The sequence below is a fragment of the Microchirus variegatus genome, assembly GCF_963457635.1.
Source record: "Microchirus variegatus genome assembly, chromosome: 16".
Classification (NCBI taxonomy): domain Eukaryota; kingdom Metazoa; phylum Chordata; class Actinopteri; order Pleuronectiformes; family Soleidae; genus Microchirus; species Microchirus variegatus.
Genome location: NC_139817.1, coordinates 776651 through 796650, shown reverse-complemented (window position 1 = coordinate 796650; position 20000 = coordinate 776651). Strand labels below are relative to the sequence as shown.

Sequence of the window (20000 nt, the reverse complement as noted above, 5' to 3'; positions counted from 1 at the left end):
TGAGTGACTTTGGTGTGAGTAGAGTGAGTGACTTTGGTACGAGAGAGTGAGTGACTTTGGTGTGGGAGAGTGAGTGACTTTGGTGTGGGAGAGTGAGTGACTTTGGTGTGGGAGAGTGAGTGACTTTGGTGTGGGAGAGTGAGTGACTTTGGTGTGGGAGAGTGAGTGACTTTGGTTTGGGAGAGTGAGTGACTTTGGTGTGAGAGAGTGAGTGACTTTGGTGTGAGGAGAGTGAGTGACTTTGGTGTGAGAGAGTGAGTCACTTTGGTGTGGGAGAGTGAGTGACTTTGGTGTGGGAGACTGAGTGACTTTGGTGTGGGAGACTGAGTGACTTTGGTGTGTGAGAGTGAGTGTTTTACAGACTTCAGTGTAACAGTTAAAGATAAAGACGTGTTAGACTCAAACACACAGTCATTAACCTTTAAACTCACCTTCCCTCTAAAACACACCAGCCACAGTAAGGATCCTTCATAGAGACACAGGAGTAACAGTCTGTCTTCATGTGACACGTCTGCACTGGAACTTTAGTGATCTGTCAATCAAACCACAGGCTTTTATTGTGAAGGACAACATGAGGGAAAACAACAATGTTTGTGAGAAGAACAGATGAGTGTGTGTGTGTGTGTGTGTGTGTGTGTGTGTGTGTGTGTGTGTATCGTTATGCTGTCTCTGGACCTGATGACAGTGAATGGTCCTCTCCTGCAGACTCTTAATTCATTCATCTCTGAATCAATAACGTCAATTTGGCCGAGAGAGAGCGATGGTAAGTGAGAGAGGGAGGGAAGGTAGGGGGGGGTGTGTGTGTGTGTGTGTGTGTGTGTGTGTGTGTGTGTGTGTGTGTGTGTGTGTGTGTGTGTTAATAGAGATGGATGCTCACAGACACAGTGATCAATGAAACACTCGCTCACTGATCTGATGAAGTCTCTGACCTTGGTCATGTGACCTGACTGATTAGAGAGGAGAAGGATGTGTGTGTGTGTGTGTGTTCTTGTACTTGCAGCATACTGAGGACCAGTGAGGGGTTTTTAACCAACAAAGTGAGGTCATTTTGTCCGGTCCTCACTTCGGTCCGGTCAGTGTGTGTGTGTGTGTGTGTGTGCCAGTGTGTGTGTCAGTGTGTGTGTGTGTGTGTCAGTGTGTGTCTGTATGTGTCTGTATGTGTGTGTGTGTGTGTGTGTCAGTGTGTGTCTGTATGTGTGTGTGTGTCAGTGTGTGTGTGTGTGTCTGTGTGTTCTTGTACTTGCGGCATACTGAGGACCAGTGAGGGTTTTTAACCAACAAATTGAGGTCATTTTTACGGAGTGAGGACATTTTGGCTGGTCCTCACTTTGTTTTCATTGAAATCACTTCCTAAGGTTGCTATAAGATGCTATACTCAATTCGTCAAAAAAAAAAAATTTGGGACGACATAATATAGTATGACTTTTTTTTGTGAAATTTTGGACCAAATTTTTTGGTGGAATTTTGGACCAAATTTTTTTGTGGAATTTTGGACCAAACTTTTTTTTTTCAAATTTTGGACCAAATTCTTTTTTTTCAAATTTTGGACCAAATTTTTTTTTTCAAATTCTGGACCAAATTTTTTTTTTCAAATTTTGGACCAAATCTTTTTTTCAAATTTTGGTCCACATTTTTTTTTCAAATTTTGGACCCAATTTTTTTTTTCCAAATTTTGGACCAACAATTTTTTTCCAAATTTTGGACCAACAATTTTTTTCCAAATTTTGGACCAACAATTTTTTTCCAAATTTTGGACCAACAATTTTTTTCCAAATTTTGGACCAACAATTTTTTTTCCAAATATTGGACAAACAATTTTTTTCCAAATTTTGGACCAAAATTTTTTTTAGTAGCATAACATAGTATAGCATGACGGTTTTTTTTTCACATTTTGGACGACATAGTATAGTATGACGTTTTTGTCAAATTTTGGACCAAAAATTACAAAAAAAAACAAACATCGAAAAAGTTTTCGAGCCCTTTTTGCTCTGGGGCTCCACCTGCAGACATTTTATGGTACTGCAACCAGTAGTTCTTTGTAGATGTCATTCATGAAGTAGATATTAGTAATTGTGTTGATTTATAAAGTGGAAATGCTGGTCCTCGGTATGTGGCAAGTACAAGAATGTGTGTGTGTGTGTGTGTGTGTGTGTGTGTGTGTGTGTGTCTGTCAGTGTGTGTGTGAGTCAGTGTTTGTCAGTGTGTGCGTGTGTGTGTGTGTGTGACCTTCTTCTCTGTAGTGATGTACAGATGTTGCAGACTAGAATCAAACAGCAGGTTCTTGTTGACTTTGTCTCCGGTGACGTCTGCTGCTGCTCGTCCGTAAACTTCAGGATGTTCCGACAGATGGACCTTCAGCACCTTCACGGACAAACAACAACAAACAAACAAACAAACAAACAAACAGACGAGTGTAAAGTCAGGACGCAATATGGACGCACAAATTCAAAATGGCCGACTTCCTGTTGCGTTGACGACATGGTCCCAGTGGACTTTTTTCTTCGTCCCGGTCTCAAACACGTTCTCACCAAGTTTCGTGGAATTCGGTGCAACTTCATTTTGGCTCGCTCCATCCACGCTTTGCCTGAGGGGGGCGCTGTTTCACACCAAACACTGTGTGTAGTTCTGTGTGCGTGTGTGTGTGCGACTCACCTCTCCGGTTGCAGTTCCCAGAAAGGCCACAGCGTGTCCCATCTCCACGGCGACGGCCACAGCAGTCATGTGACCCTTGCGGACGATTGACGGCTGCGACGTGAGGGCAAACTCCGCCTTGCTGGCCAGCGGCGACGGCAGGAACTCGGCGCCGCAGTTGTACCGCGTGGCCATGTTTTTCTAGAAGAACGACGACGATGATGATGAAGACGATGGTGTGCGTGTGTGCGTGTGTGTGTGTGTGTGTGTGTGCGCGTCACCTTGTCGTTGCTGCTGCACAGCTCCTCTGACTTTGACGAGTACGGAGAGTAAACAGCAGATTTGCCCTGAATCAGACCTTTGTCGCTGTAACACGCTCCGATGATTTCAACCAGACGCTGATTTATGTCACGCAGAGGAAACATGCCTGCACACGACACGTTAACGACACGTTAACAACACGTTAACAACACGTTAAACACGTTAAAAACGCGTTAAACATAAACATACCTGCACATAACGCGCAACACGAGCGTTAAACGTAAACATACCTGCACACAACACGATAAACGCGCTGAACACGCAATACATACGTTAAACACGTACGATAATCACACAACACGTAACACGCTAAACACGTAATACGTACAATAATTACGTTCAATAACCACACAACACGATAAACACGTTGCATGTACGCTAAACACACAACACGGACGTCAAACACACAACACGTACAATAAACAAGTACCATAAACACATAATACGTACAATAAACCTAAACCACGTATGTCAAACACGCAACACGTACGATAAACACGTACGATAAACATAAAACACGTACGTCAAACACACAACACGTGCAATAAACATGTACGCCAAAGACACAACACGTACGATAAACACATAATACGTACGATAAACATAAAACACGCACGTCAAACACACAACACGTGCGATAAACACGTACGTCAAACACACAACACGTACGATAAACACACAACACGTGCGATGAACACGTACGTCAAACACACAACACGTGCGATAAACATAAACAACGTACGATAAACACAATATGTACGATAAACATAAAACATGGACGCCAAACACAACACGTACGATAAACACATAGCACGTACGATAAACACGTATGATAAACACGCACGATAAACACGTACGATAAACACACAACACGTACGATAAACACACAACACGTACGATAAACATAAAACACATACGTCAAGCAGACAACACGTACAATAAACACGTACGATAAACATAATACGTACGATAAACACGCAGGAGTTCACAGGAGTTGTTGATCCACTGTTGCCTCCATCACTGACTTACAATGTCGTATTTTGTCAATTCGACATTTTGCATCAACTTCAGTGACACAAAGTGACCACACGAGGCAGCAGAGGACCAGCAGGCTCCTGTGTCCCTGTGAGCTAAAATCACTGGTTTTCTCTATGGACTTTGGTGTGGGAGAGTGAGTGGTTTACAAACGTCAGTGTAACAGTGACGATAAAGACGTCAAACGTGCTCTTAAAGACGTCGCAGACGATCACAGACTTGAACTCAGCGTCACGTACACATGGCCGAGGTGGACGGATCCTCGTCAGAGGTGAAGGTGACAAACAGGACTTTGCTGTCGGCTGAAACTTCTCCGTATTCTCTCGATTTGTTCATCGTCTGAGCCAGAACTTCTCCTGGTTCTGCCACGTACGCAGCCTGAGGAAAAACAACAGATATTCACAGGAGGAAAATGTCGTTTTCAGGCGCGGCGAGAGAGCGAGGAGCTCATCATTTCAAGTTCAAGAGGACGTTAAATCCAATTTCTAAAGCGTGTCGGGGGGTCAGGACTGAGGCGTTTCTCACAAACGTTCCAATTTAACAGAAAACGCGTTTTCCCCCCCGACTCACCTGAGCTTTGTTGTACTTGTTGCTGCTGCCGCTGCAGTTGAGCTGCAGCTCCGTGTACGAGAAGTAGCTGTGGTCCTCCTCGCACATCCTGGAGACGAAGGTGAAGTTCTTGTTGTCCTGCACGCCCAGCGTGCGCGAGAACAGGAAGTAGACGTAGACGCCGTCTTTGAAGGCGAAGCGGAAGTCGTGGAGGTAGCGCAGCACGAAGGGGTTGGCCTGCACCGCCGAGGCCTCGATGATGCTGTCGAACACCACCCAGTCCTTGTAGCCCTCCAGGATCCGCGTGGAGATGAGCTTTGTGCTGTCATGGCTGCCGTAGCCTTTACCCACCTGCAGGGCACCAGAGAGCAGGAGCATTCAATCCTCTGTTTCTGCTGAAACTCAACTAATATGTCCACGACGTTCTTCTACGTTCTTCTACGTTCTTCTACGTCAAAAACCTCAACTACGCCTTCAAGGAATCTTTTCTAATTTGTTCTAAACATCAGCCGCTCTGAGTTTGACGAGTACGGAGAGGAAACGTTACACAACACGCAACACGTACGTCAAACATAAACATACCTCCGCACAACGCGTACGATAAATGCGTAACACATAAGATAAACAAATACGTCAAAAACACAACACGTACGTTAAATATAGACGTATCTGCACACAACGCGTACGATAAATGCGTAACACATAAGACAAACACATAACACGTACGTCAAAAACACAACATGTACGTTAAATATAAACGTATCTGCACAACGCGTACGATAAATGCGTAACACATAAGACCAACACATAACACGTACGTCAAAAACGCAACACGTATGTCAAACATAAACATACCTCCGCACAACGCGTACGATAAACGCGTAACACATAAGACAAACACATAACACGTAGGTCAAAAACACAACACGTACGTTAAATATAAACATACCTCCGCACAACGCGTACGATAAATGCGTAACACATAAGATAAACAAATACGTCAAAAACACAACACGTACGTTAAATATAGACGTATCTGCACACACCACGTATGATAAACGCATAACACATAGTACCAACACATAACACGTACGCCAAAAACGCAACACGTACGTTAAATATAAACATACCTCCGCACAACGCGTACGATAAATGCGTAACACATAAGATAAACAAATACGTCAAAAACACAACACGTACGTTAAATATAGACGTATCTGCACACACCACGTACGATAAACGCGTAACACATAAGACCAACACATAACACGTACGTTAAAAACGCAACACATACATTAAATATAAACGTATCTGCACACAACACGTACGATAAACATGTAACACATAAGATAAACGCACAACACATACGTCAAACACGTAACATAAACAATAAACAGGTACGTTAAACACGATAAACATGCAACACAACATGATGACGCACAATACGTACGATAAACGCACAACACGTACGTTAAACGTGTAACACGTACAATCAACAAAAAACAAGTATGTTAAACATGTAAAATATGTACGTTAAACATAAAACACGTACGATAAACACACAACACTTACGTCAAACACATGTACGATAAACAATAAAGTACGTTAACAATAAATATGTATGTTAAACATAAAACACATACGATAAACACGTAAAATGTGCATAAAACGTAAAATAAAAACAACACGTACGTTAAACACGTACGATAAATAATAAATATAAACGATAAACAATAAACGCGTACGTTTGACACGCAACATGTACGATAAACATGTAATATGTGCGTTAAACATACAACACAAATATAAAACACGTACGGTAAACGCACAACTACATGTTAAAAATACAATACGTAAGATAAACATAAAACACGTACGATAAACACACAAAATGTAGGTCAAATATGTGTGTGTGTGTGTGTGTGTGTGTGTGTGTGTGTGGTTCTGCTGCTCACCAAGAACACGGAGAAGTTCTGCGAGTCCCTGATGAAGAAGGACATGACTCCGACCACGGAGACGCTCTCCTCGGCGCTCGCCACGTACGACTTTTCTCCCTTGGTGTCGCAGAAGTAGATGAGCTGCTCCACGCTGCTGAGGTTCCTCAGAGAACACATTCCCCTGAAGACGCTGCCGCACACCACCAGGGTGTCTTTGGCGCCGTGGACCAGCAGCAGCTTGTTGTGGTTGTCGGTTTCCGCCGCCTCCTCGCACGAGTCGCTGATGGGCGGCGTGCACTGCCGGTTGTCTCGCTTCGGTCCGGTCTGGGTGCGCGACTCCACGCGGAGGTCCGGGTCGAGCTGGAAGAGGTTGTTGACGGCGCCGACGTAGAGACGACCCGTCGCGGGGTCGACGACCACGTTGTTGATCAGGGTCTCGGACGGAAACGCGTTCTTGCAGTGGGAGGGGCCAAAGCAGATGGTCGCCAGGACGAGCGGGGCGAACTGCCACGCCCACCAGCGCTCCATCGTATCTGGAAAAAAAACAAAAAAAAAACACAGAACAGAAAAAAAAACATTAGCTTTAGATCAACTGTCAAAACCGGACGTACGATTCCAAGATGGCTGCCACTAACGTCAACGGTGAAAACACGCTAAAAAAGTCGTAAACATAGTACTGTTCAATTATTATCATCAAACGATAAACAAACACGTATGATAAACACGCAAAATGTACGTGAAACCCACAACACGCACGTTAAACAGTAAACACGTATGTCAAACACGCAACACGTAATATGTATGTTAAAGATGGAAAAAGTACGTTAAACACACATGTACGTTAAACATAAACATACCTGTACACAACACATACGATAAACGCGTAACACATACGTCAAAAACACGCATGATATACGGTGTGAAAACAGAAGACCAAAGTCGCTCACTCTCACTCACTCTCTCACACCAAAGTCACTCACTCTCCCACACCAAAGTCACTCACTCTCACTCACTCTCTCACACCAAAGTCACTCACTCTTCCACACCAAAGTCACTCACTCTCACTCACTCTCTCACACCAAAGTCACTCACTCTCCCACACCAAAGTCACTCACTCTCTCACACACCAAAGTCACTCACTCTCTCACACCAAAGTCACTCACTCTCCCACACCGAAGTCGCTCACTCTCCCACACCGAAGTCGCTCACTCTCCCACACCAAAGTCACTCACTCTCACTCACTCTCCCACACCAAAGTCACTCACTCTCACTCACTCTCTCACACCAAAGTCACTCACTCTCACTCACTCTCTCACACCAAAGTCACTCACTCTCCCACACCAAAGTCACTCACTCTCACTGACTCTCTCACACCAAAGTCACTCACTCTCACTCACTCTCCCACACCAAAGTCACTCACTCTCACTCACTCTCTCACACCAAAGTCACTCACTCTTCCACACCAAAGTCACTCACTCTCACTCACTCTCTCACACCAAAGTCACTCACTCTCACTGACTCTCCCACACCAAAGTCACTCACTCTCACTCACACCGAAGTCGTTCACTCTCTCACACCAAAGTCGCTCACTCTCCCACACCAAAGTCGCTCACTCTCCCACACCAAAGTCGCTCACTCTCCCACACCAAAGTCACTCACTCTCCCACACCAGTCACTCACTCTCCCACACCAAAGTCACTCACTCTCCCACACCAAAGTCACTCACCCTCTCTCACACCAAAGTCGCTCACTCTCCCACACCAAAGTCGCTCACTCTCCCACACCAAAGTCACTCACTCTCCCACACCAAAGTCACTCACTCTCTCACACCAAAGTCACTCACTCTCTCACACCAAAGTCACTCACTCTCCCACACCAAAGTCACTCACTCTCTCACACCAAAGTCACTCACTCTCCCACACCAAAGTCACTCACCCTCTCTCACACCAAAGTCACTCACTCTCCCACACCAAAGTCACTCACTCTCCCACACCAAAGTCACTCACTCTCCCACACCAAAGATTAAGGTTAGAGTCAGTGAACAGGAAATGAATGCAAGTCAATGTAATGTCCTCTCTAGTCATGGAAACCAGATTGTGTGTGTGTGTGTGTGTGTGTCTTTTAAACAGAGACTGAGTGAAGCAATTAGCTGTTGGGTTCACTGAACTCTACCTCTCATTAATCTGTGTGTGTGTGTGTGTGTGTGTGTGTGTGTGTGTGTGTGTGTGTGTGTGTGTGTGTGTGTGTGTAATAATCTGGTGTTGTTTACAAACGTCCGTCCTCGTTATTTTGCGCCGATCGGCGTCAAAATCCATGTGTTATTCACTGATAATAAAGACTTTTTTCACTTCTCTCCATTTTCCCCGACACTCGTCTACATAATTAATCACAGCTCGACACGCGCCGCTTTATTTACGCCTCCGTGATCGGGCGTCGGCGCGGCCAATCACAGCTGAGGAGCTATCAGACAGCCTGTGATTGGAGCTCAATGACGTCTGCGAGCTGCGACGACGTCTCTCTGCAAAATGAATTCACTTCAGACGTTTGACTGCAGAGGGATTCATTAGAGAGGAAAGACTTATCTCTCCGCCCACATGCTACAGGACGTTAGCACATGAGACGATGAAAACCCCAGAGTCTGAGACGCTCATTTACTATTAATCTGAGAGAAAAACGTCCCACAATCCTGAGACACTTTGTCCACTTTGTCCAATCAGCAGCCAGGAAAAGATCAACTGGAACAACTCCAACCTGACACATGATTCCAAGATGGCTGCCACCAACGTCAACAGTGCTAAAAACATGCTAAAAAAAAAGTTGTAAATACAGTACTGTTACATTTTTATCCGTGAAAATGTTGATAAAACACCGTTTATAAAATATTGTGATATCTTTAGATCATGTTTAGTTCAGGGTTAGCTCGGGGTTAGCTCATGATTGGTTTAGGGTTCGCTCATGGTTAGCTCAGGGTTAGCTTATGGTTAGTTCAGGGTTCGCTCATGGTTAGCTCATGATTAGTTCAGGATTCGGTAAGGGCTAGCTCATGGTTAGCTCAGGGTTAGCTCATGGTTAGCTCATGGTTAGTTCAGGGTTCGCTCATAGTTAGCTCATGATTAGCTCATGATTAGTTCAGGGTTCGCTCAGGGCTAGCTCATGGTTAGCTCAGTTTAGCTTAGGGTTAGCTCATGATTAGTTCAGGGTTCGCTCAGGGCTAGCTCATGGTTAGCTCATGGTTTGCTCATGGTTGGCTCATGGTTGGCTCATGGTTGGCTCAAGGTTGGCTCATGGTTTGCTTATGGTTAGCTCAGGGTTAGCTTATGGCTAGTTCAGGGTTCGCTCATGATTAGCTCATGATTAGTTCAGGGTTCACTCAGGGCTGGCTCAAGGTTAGCTCAGGGTTTGCTCATGGTTAGCTTAGGGTAAGCTCAGCGATAGCTCAGGGTTTGCTCATGGTTAGCTCTTGGTTAGCTCATGGTTAGCCCATGGTTAGCCCATGGTTAGCTCATGGTTAGCTCATAATGAAGTTTTTGAATATTAAAAAAAATCAAAGATTATCTACAAACGTTTAATCAGAACATTATTAATCTCCAATGATCAATATTAATCGAGCATTTTCTAGCTTTAGCTTCTTAAAAACAAGGTTTTCATTATTTGTCTTAAAGTAAATGAACATTTTAAAGGTGCATTTCCCAAACGTTTAACAAATTCAGCGACTTAAGAAAACAGTTCATTGATTAAAGAATAACCGTCGAACCCTTTTATTTCTTCACTTTTTCCTCTTCCTTTCTTTTTTATACGATCCCCAGTCTCCTGGCGTGAAGATCATTTCAGGTCTGATGTCAGTTACGGTCCAAAGAATTTATTCACTATAACGTTTAGACGGCTTTAGTGTGTGTGTGTGTGTGTGTGTGTGTGTGTGTGTGTGTGTGTGTGTGTGTGTGTGTGTGTGTGTGTGTGTGTGTGTGTGTGTGTAATCTGTGACTCATTAAAATCCTCAGAGCTCAGTTTTTCTCTGCTAAAAAGTCAGGAGGGAAAGTAAATCCAGGAATGTCTGCAGGAGCCGGAGCAGCCACAGGGAATAAAGGAATAACTCTGAGAACGACACTTTAATTCTCTCAGACTCACAGAAACATTATAATATTCTGTCCACGCTTCTGTCTGTGTGTGTGTGTGTGTGTGTGTGTGTGTGTGTACGTCTGTCTTTGACACTTTAGTGGACACACTTTAAACTCAGATAACGGTGAAAATGTGACCAACAGCCACAAGAATAGACAAAAAAACACGCCATGTTTAAATGCTAAGATGCTATGTTTTAATGCTAAAATGCTATGTTTTAATGCTAAGATACTATGTGTTAATGCTAGGATACTATGTTTTAATGCTAGGATACTATGTTTTAATGCTAAGATACTATGTGTTAATGCCAGGATACTATGTTTTAATGCTAAGATACTATGTGTTAATGCTAGGATACTATGTTTTAATGCTAGGATACTATGTTTTAATGCTAAGATACTATGTGTTAATGCCAGGATACTATGTTTTAATGCTAAGATACTATGTGTTAATGCTAGGATACTATGTTTTAATGCTAGGATACTATGTTTTAATGCTAAGATACTACGTTTTAATACTAGGATACTATGTTTTAATGATAAGATGCTACGTTTTAATGCTAAGATGCTATTTTTGAATGCTAAGATGCTATGTTTTCATGCTAAGATGCGATGTTTTAATGCCAAGATGCGATGTTTTAATGTCAAGATGCGATGTATTAATGCCAAGATGCGATGTTTTAATGCTAAGATGCTATGTTTTAATGCTATGAAACTGTTTTAATGCTAAAATACTATGTTTTAAAGCTAAGATGCTATGTTTTACTGCTATGGTACTATTTTTTAATGCCAATATGCTATGTTTTAATGCTAATATACTAAGTTTTAATGCTAAGATACCATAAATACCATAAATTGCATACCATAGGGATATTTATTGACCTGAAAAAAGCATTTGATACGATTAACCATGAGATCCTGATGGCAAAACTAGAGAGATATGGTATTAGAGGTATAGCACTAGAGTGGGTTAAGAGCTACTTAAGCAATAGATCCCAATACGTCAAGATAGGTGATGAAGTGTCGGACTGCTTGGACATAGTATGTGGGGTTCCACAGGGATCAGTTCTGGGCCCAAAACTGTTTATACTATATATAAATGACATATGCAGAGTGTCTAATATTCTGAAATTAATATTGTTCGCTGATGAGACAAATATCTTCTGCTCTGGGGATGATCTGAATCAACTAGTGGAAACAGTCAATAATGAAATGGCCAAACTTCAAGAATGGTTCAACATAAATAAATTATCACTGAACTTAGAGAAGACTAAATACATGTTATATGGGAAGAAAGGTCATAAGAAGAGTATCAATATTCATGTTAACGGGGTGGGAATTGAACGAGTTAAGGAACACAAAGTATTGGGCGTGATTATTGATGAAATGTTAAGTTGGAAACCGTATATCAGACAGTTGAAAACTAAACTAGCTAGGAGTGTGTCCATATTATGGAGGGTGCAGAAGCTCCTAAACCGTGATGCTCTCTACTTATTATACTGTACACTGATCTCTCCTCACCTACACTACTGTGCTGAAATTTGGGGTCACACATATAAAACGAGTACGCACCCACTGCTGATACTACAGAAAAGAGCTCTAAGAATTATACATTATGCCGGATACAGAGAACATACAAATCAACTATTTATCGAATCGAAAATACTGAAACTCGATGATATAATACGCTATCGTGATGCTCAGTTTATGTACAGGGCGGCTAACCATGGCCTCCCTCACAACCTTCAGATGCTTCTCCAAACCAGGGAGAGGGGACTCCACCTAAGGGGGAACTTAGTTTTCAGACAGAAAAAAGTGCGGACAACGCTAAGGTCTTTCACAATGTCGGTCTCTGGGGTTAAGCTGTGGAACAATCTTGATGATGAGGTCAAGACCTCAGCTACACTGAGAATGTTTAAAAAAAAGTATGTAAACATGATTGTGGCTGGGTACAGGGCGTCCCAACCAGGCTGTGGATGAAGTCATGGTCAAATATCTGTTGACACTATACTGAGATGTTATGATGAATGCCTTATGTAACTTGTGAAGTATAAAGCTGTGTTCCAAAACCGAACCGTTCAAACATTACAACGCTGCCCTAACTTGCAATGGAACTGCTGAGCTGGTCACTGAACGCAATTGACCGGATTTTTTCTACGCGAAAAGCGGGCTCTGATGAACCAGAATGTCCTGGAGGGACATTCCCGGCTGGTTACACTAGAGATGCATGGGGGAAATGGCAAATCTCATGCCTGGCTGCACTAGACATAGAGGATGTCGAAGATGTGTACATATTCACATTCATGATAATTGGAATGTTATCCTTGGCATGTGGAATGTACATCCAGATTCGGAGGCAGAGGAAGGCCTCCATGGAGCAGCTTGAGACGAGGGTGGACATCGCCACGATTAAGAATGCCGTGATGGGGTTGCGCACCGACAACTCCGCAATTCGAGACTGCGTGGTACAGATGGGAGTGGATGCAGCCAAACGAGATGAGCTGGTGAAACTAAGCGTGGTGAGAGCTATGCGAGAGAGGGATGAATAAATCGGCGGAACCGAGGCAACAACTTGAGACTGTGATCGCTCGTGATGGTTCGACAGGGACACATGTACGGCCGTGCATGTAGTCTGTTGACTGCCTTGAGATGAACTGCAGCCTTATGCTATTGTTGCTGCGACGTCCAAAATGTCGAAAGTTAACATGGAAAAAAAAAAAAAAAAGAAAAAGTAATAAAATTGTATGGGTAATGGGGGCGGGACTAGATAAGCTTTGCTTCTCCCGCTGTCCCTTTCGGTCATGTGTATGAATATAAATGATGATGTATGCAGATGTTGATTACTTGTCATGCCCGAAATAAACGATTCATTCATAAGATGCAATGTTTTAATGCTAAGATGCTACATTTTAATGCTCAGGGGCGTCCCTGCCCTTGACTTGTACCTGGATTTGAACCAGTGACCCTACAGTTACTAGCCCAGCCCTTAAATGACCTTTGGTGGTTTCAGCTGCAGTGCTTCTATGGCTCACCAGGTGGCGACAGAGGCCACATGAGGCCACACTGAGGAAACGCCACCACACCCTAATCTGGAGATAGTTAGTGTTAATCCTCAGGGATTATCACGTCCAAAAAGAAGACAAACTCATGTCCTCATGTGGACACAGACAGAAGACAAACTCATGTCCTCTCATGTGGACACAGACAGAGACAAACTCATGTCCTCTCATGTGGACACAGACAGAGACAAACTCATGTCCTCTCATGTGGACACAGACAGAAGACAAACTCATGTCCTCTCATGTGGACACAGACAGAAGACAAACTCATGTCCTCTCATGTGGACACAGACAGAAGACAAACTAATGTCCTCTCATGTGGACACAGACAGAAGACAAACTCATGTCCTCTCATGTGGACACAGACAGAAGACAAACTCATGTCCTCTCATGTGGACACAGACAGAAGACAAACTCATGTCCTCTCATGTGGACACAGACAGAAGACAAACTCATGTCCTCTCATGTGGACACAGACAGAAGACAAACTAATGTCCTCTCATGTGGACACAGACAGAAGACAAACTCATGTCCTCTCATGTGGACACAGACAGAAGACAAACTAATGTCCTCTCATGTGGACACAGACAGAAGACAAACTAATGTCCTCTCATGTGGACACAGACAGAAGACAAACTCATGTCCTCTCATGTGGACACAGACAGAAGACAAACTAATGTCCTCTCATGTGGACACAGACAGAAGACAAACTAATGTCCTCTCATGTGGACACAGACAGAAGACAAACTAATGTCCTCTCATGTGGACACAGACAGAAGACAAACTCATGTCCTCTCATGTGGACACAGACAGAAGACAAACTCATGTCCTCTCATGTGGACACAGACAGAAGACAAACTCATGTCCTCTCATGTGGACACAGACAGAAGACAAACTAATGTCCTCTCATGTGGACACAGACAGAAGACAAACTCATGTCCTCTCATGTGGACACAGACAGAAGACAAACTAATGTCCTCTCATGTGGACACAGACAGAAGACAAACTCATGTCCTCTCATGTGGACACAGACAGAAGACAAACTAATGTCCTCTCATGTGGACACAGACAGAAGACAAACTAATGTCCTCTCATGTGGACACAGACAGAAGACAAACTCATGTCCTCTCATGTGGACACAGACAGAAGACAAACTAATGTCCTCTCATGTGGACACAGACAGAAGACAAACTAATGTCCTCTCATGTGGACACAGACAGAAGACAAACTAATGTCCTCTCATGTGGACACAGACAGAAGACAAACTCATGTCCTCTCATGTGGACACAGACAGAAGACAAACTAAGTCTTCAGGCGTGTCTTCATTTCCTCTTGTTTATATTCACGCTCACCACCGGGGGCATCGTTAGCCATTCATGACATCAGGCTGGAGCTGATTGGTCGGAGCCAACGGGGAAATGAAGCTTTGATTGGTTTGATAATGAAGAGAAAACAGCACTGAGACAGAGACATGAGAACCAGGGAGACTCAACTGACACACACACACTTTACATATATACACACACATATATAAATACACACACTATACATACATACACACACACAATACTACGCACACACACACACACACAAACTATACTACACACAGACACACACACACACACACTATACTACAAACACACACACAGCAGTACCATCAGTGTAGGGACACACACACTCTATATACACACACACACACTATACTACACACACACACTATAAAACACACATACAGCAGTACCATCAGTGCAGGGACACACACACTATACTACACACACACACACACACACAATACAACACGCACACAGTAGTGCCACTCAGTGCAGGGACACACAGACACACACACTATACTACACACACATACACACACACACACAGTAGTACCACTCAGTGCAGGGACACAGTGAGGACAGACACACACACACACACACACACAGAGGTGAAACCAGACTCATGAATGAACGATCCTCCTCACAGATAAGCCCCGCCTCTCAGCAGATAAGCCCCGCCTCTCAGAAGATAAGCCCCGCCTCTCAGCGGCCATCTTTATCAGAATGACCTGAATGAAAGTTTCCAGTTCTGACAACTTTGTGAAAACAGAGACAAACTGCAGTGAACGACACAGACGAACGTTTAAATGAACACACACACGCGCACGCACACACACACACGGCGCTAAACTCAGATTAAATCTGTGTTATGCAAATGTAATTTAGTGTCCGTGACGACAGATTAAAACCTCTCTCTCTGCAGTAACTTCCATTAACCTGACGATGATACAGTGATGAGAGCAGCACAGTGTCCTTGTGTTTCCTCTGCATTCATTATCACACACACGCACACGCACACACGCACACGCACACACACACACACACACAAAGTCAGTGAACAAAGTCAAAACAACAACGTCGTCGTCTTTCATCCGAGAAACTTTAGCTCCTTCATCGCAACACAAACTTCTTCAAAGTCCAGACGTCTGAAGCTAACGCCGAAGCTCAAGGGCTCTATAGCGCCCCCTAGAGGCAAAATCGAGTTCCACCGAATTTCCCGAAACTTGGTGTGAAGATGTTTTAGACCGAGACGAAGAAAAAAGTCGACCGTAACCATGGCCTCAACTCAACAGGAAGTCAGCCAGTTTGGCGATTTGCAGATTCAAAACGGCGTGGCCATGGCAAAACTCTGCGTTTTGGCGAACTTTGGCCATTCGCCACAAACAGGAAGTGCCGAATAACTTCAGCATACGTCGAGTTCCACCGAATCTCTCGAAACTTGGTGTGAAGATGTTTTAGACCGAGACGAACAAAAAAGTCGACCGTAACCATGGCCTCAACTCAACAGGAAGTCAGCCATTTTGCCGATTTTCACACTACGTAAACGAGCAAACTCGTCCGAGCGCGTTTGTCGCACCGACATAAAAAACACGCCAATTTGTACTCGACACACATGAAAGGTGAAAAGTTATCGAAAGGTTTTGCAGATTCAAAATGGCGTAGCCATGGCAAAACTCTGTGTTTTGGCGAATATCGACTGTTCGCCATAAAACAGGAAGTGCCCGATGACTTCGGCCTACGTCGAGTACCATCGAATTTCCCGAAACTTGGTGTGAAGATGTTTTAGACCGAGACGAACAAAAAAGTCGACCGTAACCATGGCCTCAACTCAACAGGAAGTCGGCCAGAATTCTGTTGTGCGCCCCCTAGTGGAAGAATCCAGTCGCATGCTTTTAGTCGTCTTTGAGAACATGCGACTAAACAGGAAGTGGATGCGAGTTGATTTTGTTTGTTTTTGAAAAGCTGCTGTAGATAATTAATCTGATTAGCTGCTCGTGTTTAATCCTCGTCTCCAAACAGCTCCAGGTTTTTCTGGACACACTTGAGTAAATCCAGGACAGGAAGTGAAGCGATGACTAAAATCACATAATCACACGTTCACAATGAGCGCGGCGGTAGCATGAACGCAGCATGTGGTCACTGAAGGTAATTAGCTCAGTGTTAGCCTGTGGCTGCTTCTTTTTTTTTTTTTTTTTTAAATATCTTCGACATGAAAACGAGGCCTGAGCTGAACTCTGTGTGCAGTACACACAGGAGCAGAGAGGGGACAGTAAAGAGGCAGAAGAACCACTGTCACAGGGTCAATATAAAGGATACAGTGCTTTTTACAGCTGCTACATGATGTTTAAATGCTAATATATATTACATTTTAATGCTAAGATATGTTGTAATTCTAGGACGCCATATTTTAATGCTAAGATACTATGTTTTAATGCTAAGTTACTATGTTTTAATGCTAAGATACTATGTTTTAATGCTAAGATACTATGTTTTAATGCCAACTGTTTTAATGCTATGATACTACATTTGATGCCAACTACGTTTTAATGCTAAGATATTATGTTTTAATGCTATGATACTATGTTTGATGCCAACTACGTTTTAATGCTAATATATTATGTTTTAATGCTAAGAAGCTGTGTTTTAATGCAAAGATACTATCCATTAATGCTGTTACTATGTTTTAATGCTGTTTTAATGCTAAAATACTATGTTATAATTCTAGGACCCCATGTTTTAATGCTAAGATGCAATGTGTTATTGCTAGGACGCTAGCTTAGATGCTAAGATATTACATTTTAATGCTAAGATACAATGTTTTAATGCCAAGATAGTACGTTATAATTCGAGGATGCTCTGTTTTAATGCTAAAATACTATGTTTTGATGCTAAGATGCTATGTTTTGATGCCAGGACATGACTAGCTCAGCGATGCTGCGTCAACTCTTGACGGTCGGTGTGACCCGCGGTGCTAGAGGCTACTTTCAGAAGCTAGCAGAGCAGAGTCTGTCACGGCGAACATTGCCTAAAGAGTTGCTAATGATGCTAAAAAAAAGCAGCAGAAACATGTAGCATAGCTTCCGTGTGTATCGCGCTGCTTTAGCTTGACTGGAGAGGAGAGCGTGTGATTCCTGTCCCTCAGGGTTAACACATTTGTAAACAGGAAGTGATGTCATCGCTGATATGGAGGAGTTGTTGTTGTTGTCGTCGTGTTTCGATCTGTGTTTCGAAATCTGTTTTTCGAAGAGTGAGGATGAGGAGGAGGAGGTTTGTGCTGCTGCTGCAGCTCCTGTTGTCGAGTCATTATGTCTGGACAGGATCCAGCAGATTTACAGCCTCTCTTCACACAATGGAAATTAAACCTCTCTCTCTCTCTCTCTCTCTCTCTCTCTGTCTCAGTGTCTCTCAGTGTCTCTCGCCCCTGATGGAGGGGGGGGGGGCTGTAAACTGATGTAAAAACACTTTATTAAATAGCGCTCGCCTCCTCTCTAAAGTCAAATCAAGAAATAATTAGCGCTGACTGCACACATGGAGCTCAGCCAAGGCCCTGTGTGTGCGTGTGTGTGTGTGTGTGTGTGTGTGTGTGTGTGTGTGTGTGTGTGTGTGTGTGTGTGTGTGTGTGTGTGTGTGTGTGTGACTCAAACACTTGTGTTTTTAAAGAAAGTTTTGTCAAACTTTAAAGTCCTAGTCGTAATCCGACTAACATGGAGCTGGTCTTAGTACGACTAACATGGAGCTAGTCTTAGTCCAACTAACATAGAGCTAGTCTTAGTCCGACTAACATGGAGCTAGTCTTAGTCAAACTAACATGGAGTTAGTTTTAGTCCGACTAACATGGAGCTGGTCTTAGTCCGACTAACATGGAGTTGGTTTTAGTCCGACTAACATGGAGCTAGTCTTAGTCCGACTAACATGGAGCTAGTCTTAGTCCAACTAACATGGAGCTGGTCTTAGTCCGACTAACATGGAGCTAGTCTTAGTCCGACTAACATGGAGCTAGTCTTAGTCCAACTAACATGGAGCTAGTCTTAGTCCAACTAACATGGAGCTAGTCTTAGTCCGACTAACATGGAGCTGGTTTTAGTCCGACTAACATGGAGCTAGTCTTAGTCCGACTAACATGGAGCTGGTCTTAGTCCGACTAACATGGAGTTGGTTTTAGTCTGACTAACATGGAGCTAGTCTTAGTCCGACTAACATGGAGCTGGTCTTAGTCCGACTAACATGGAGTTGGTTTTAGTCTGACTAACATGGAGCTGGTCTTAGTCCGACTAACATGGAGCTGGTCTTAGTCCGACTAACATGGAGTTGGTTTTAGTCCAACTAACATGGAGCTGGTCTTAGTCCGACTAACATGGAGTTGGTTTTAGTCCGACTAACATGGAGCTAGTCTTAGTCCGACTAACATGGAGCTGGTCTTAGTCCGACTAACATGGAGTTGGTTTTAGTCCGACTAACATGGAGCTAGTCTTAGTCCGACTAACATGGAGCTGGTCTTAGTCCGACTAACATGGAGCTAGTCTTAGTCCGACTAACATGGAGCTGGTCTTAGTCCGACTAACATGGAGCTGGTCTTAGTCCGACTAACATGGAGTTGGTTTTAGTCCGACTAACATGGAGCTAGTCTTAGTCCGACTAACATGGAGTTGGTTTTAGTCCGACTAACATGGAGCTAGTCTTAGTCCGACTAACATGGAGCTGGTCTTAGTCCGACTAACATGGAGCTAGTCTTAGTCCGACTAACATGGAGCTATACATACACACAAATATATAAGGGATATAAAAGCAGAGCAGGAAAAGACGATGTCTGTAACCACGGCGACAAACGTCGTAGAGTTGACTTAGAGCGGAGAATGAAACTCTGCTGATGTTTGTGTAAATGTTTGTGACGGAAGCTGCAACTTCAGCAGAGAGCAGGTCGTAAAAGAGTCGCAGAGGCTCAGGCCACACACACACACACACACACACACACACACATTCTTGTACTTGCTGCATACTGAGGACTGGGTTGCTGACAAAGTG

At 43.5% G+C, this 20000-nt stretch overlaps 1 protein-coding gene across 1 annotated transcript in view; it reads right to left on the bottom strand.

Moving 5' to 3' along the window:
- The window catches only part of LOC310938617 (plexin-B2-like), an 88588-nt gene that overhangs the window by 23293 nt on the left and 45295 nt on the right, over positions 1-20000 (bottom strand). Inside the window, exons 4-10 of the mRNA XM_083903156.1 lie at positions 6492-7006; positions 4558-4887; positions 4227-4365; positions 2913-3058; positions 2653-2832; positions 2227-2361; positions 432-532 (exon numbers count right to left, since the gene is read on the bottom strand). Of these exons, the coding sequence (XP_083759282.1) occupies positions 432-532; positions 2227-2361; positions 2653-2832; positions 2913-3058; positions 4227-4365; positions 4558-4887; positions 6492-7001 (1541 nt within the window). The 5' untranslated portion in view covers positions 7002-7006. The remainder of the gene's footprint in view (positions 1-431; positions 533-2226; positions 2362-2652; positions 2833-2912; positions 3059-4226; positions 4366-4557; positions 4888-6491; positions 7007-20000) is intronic.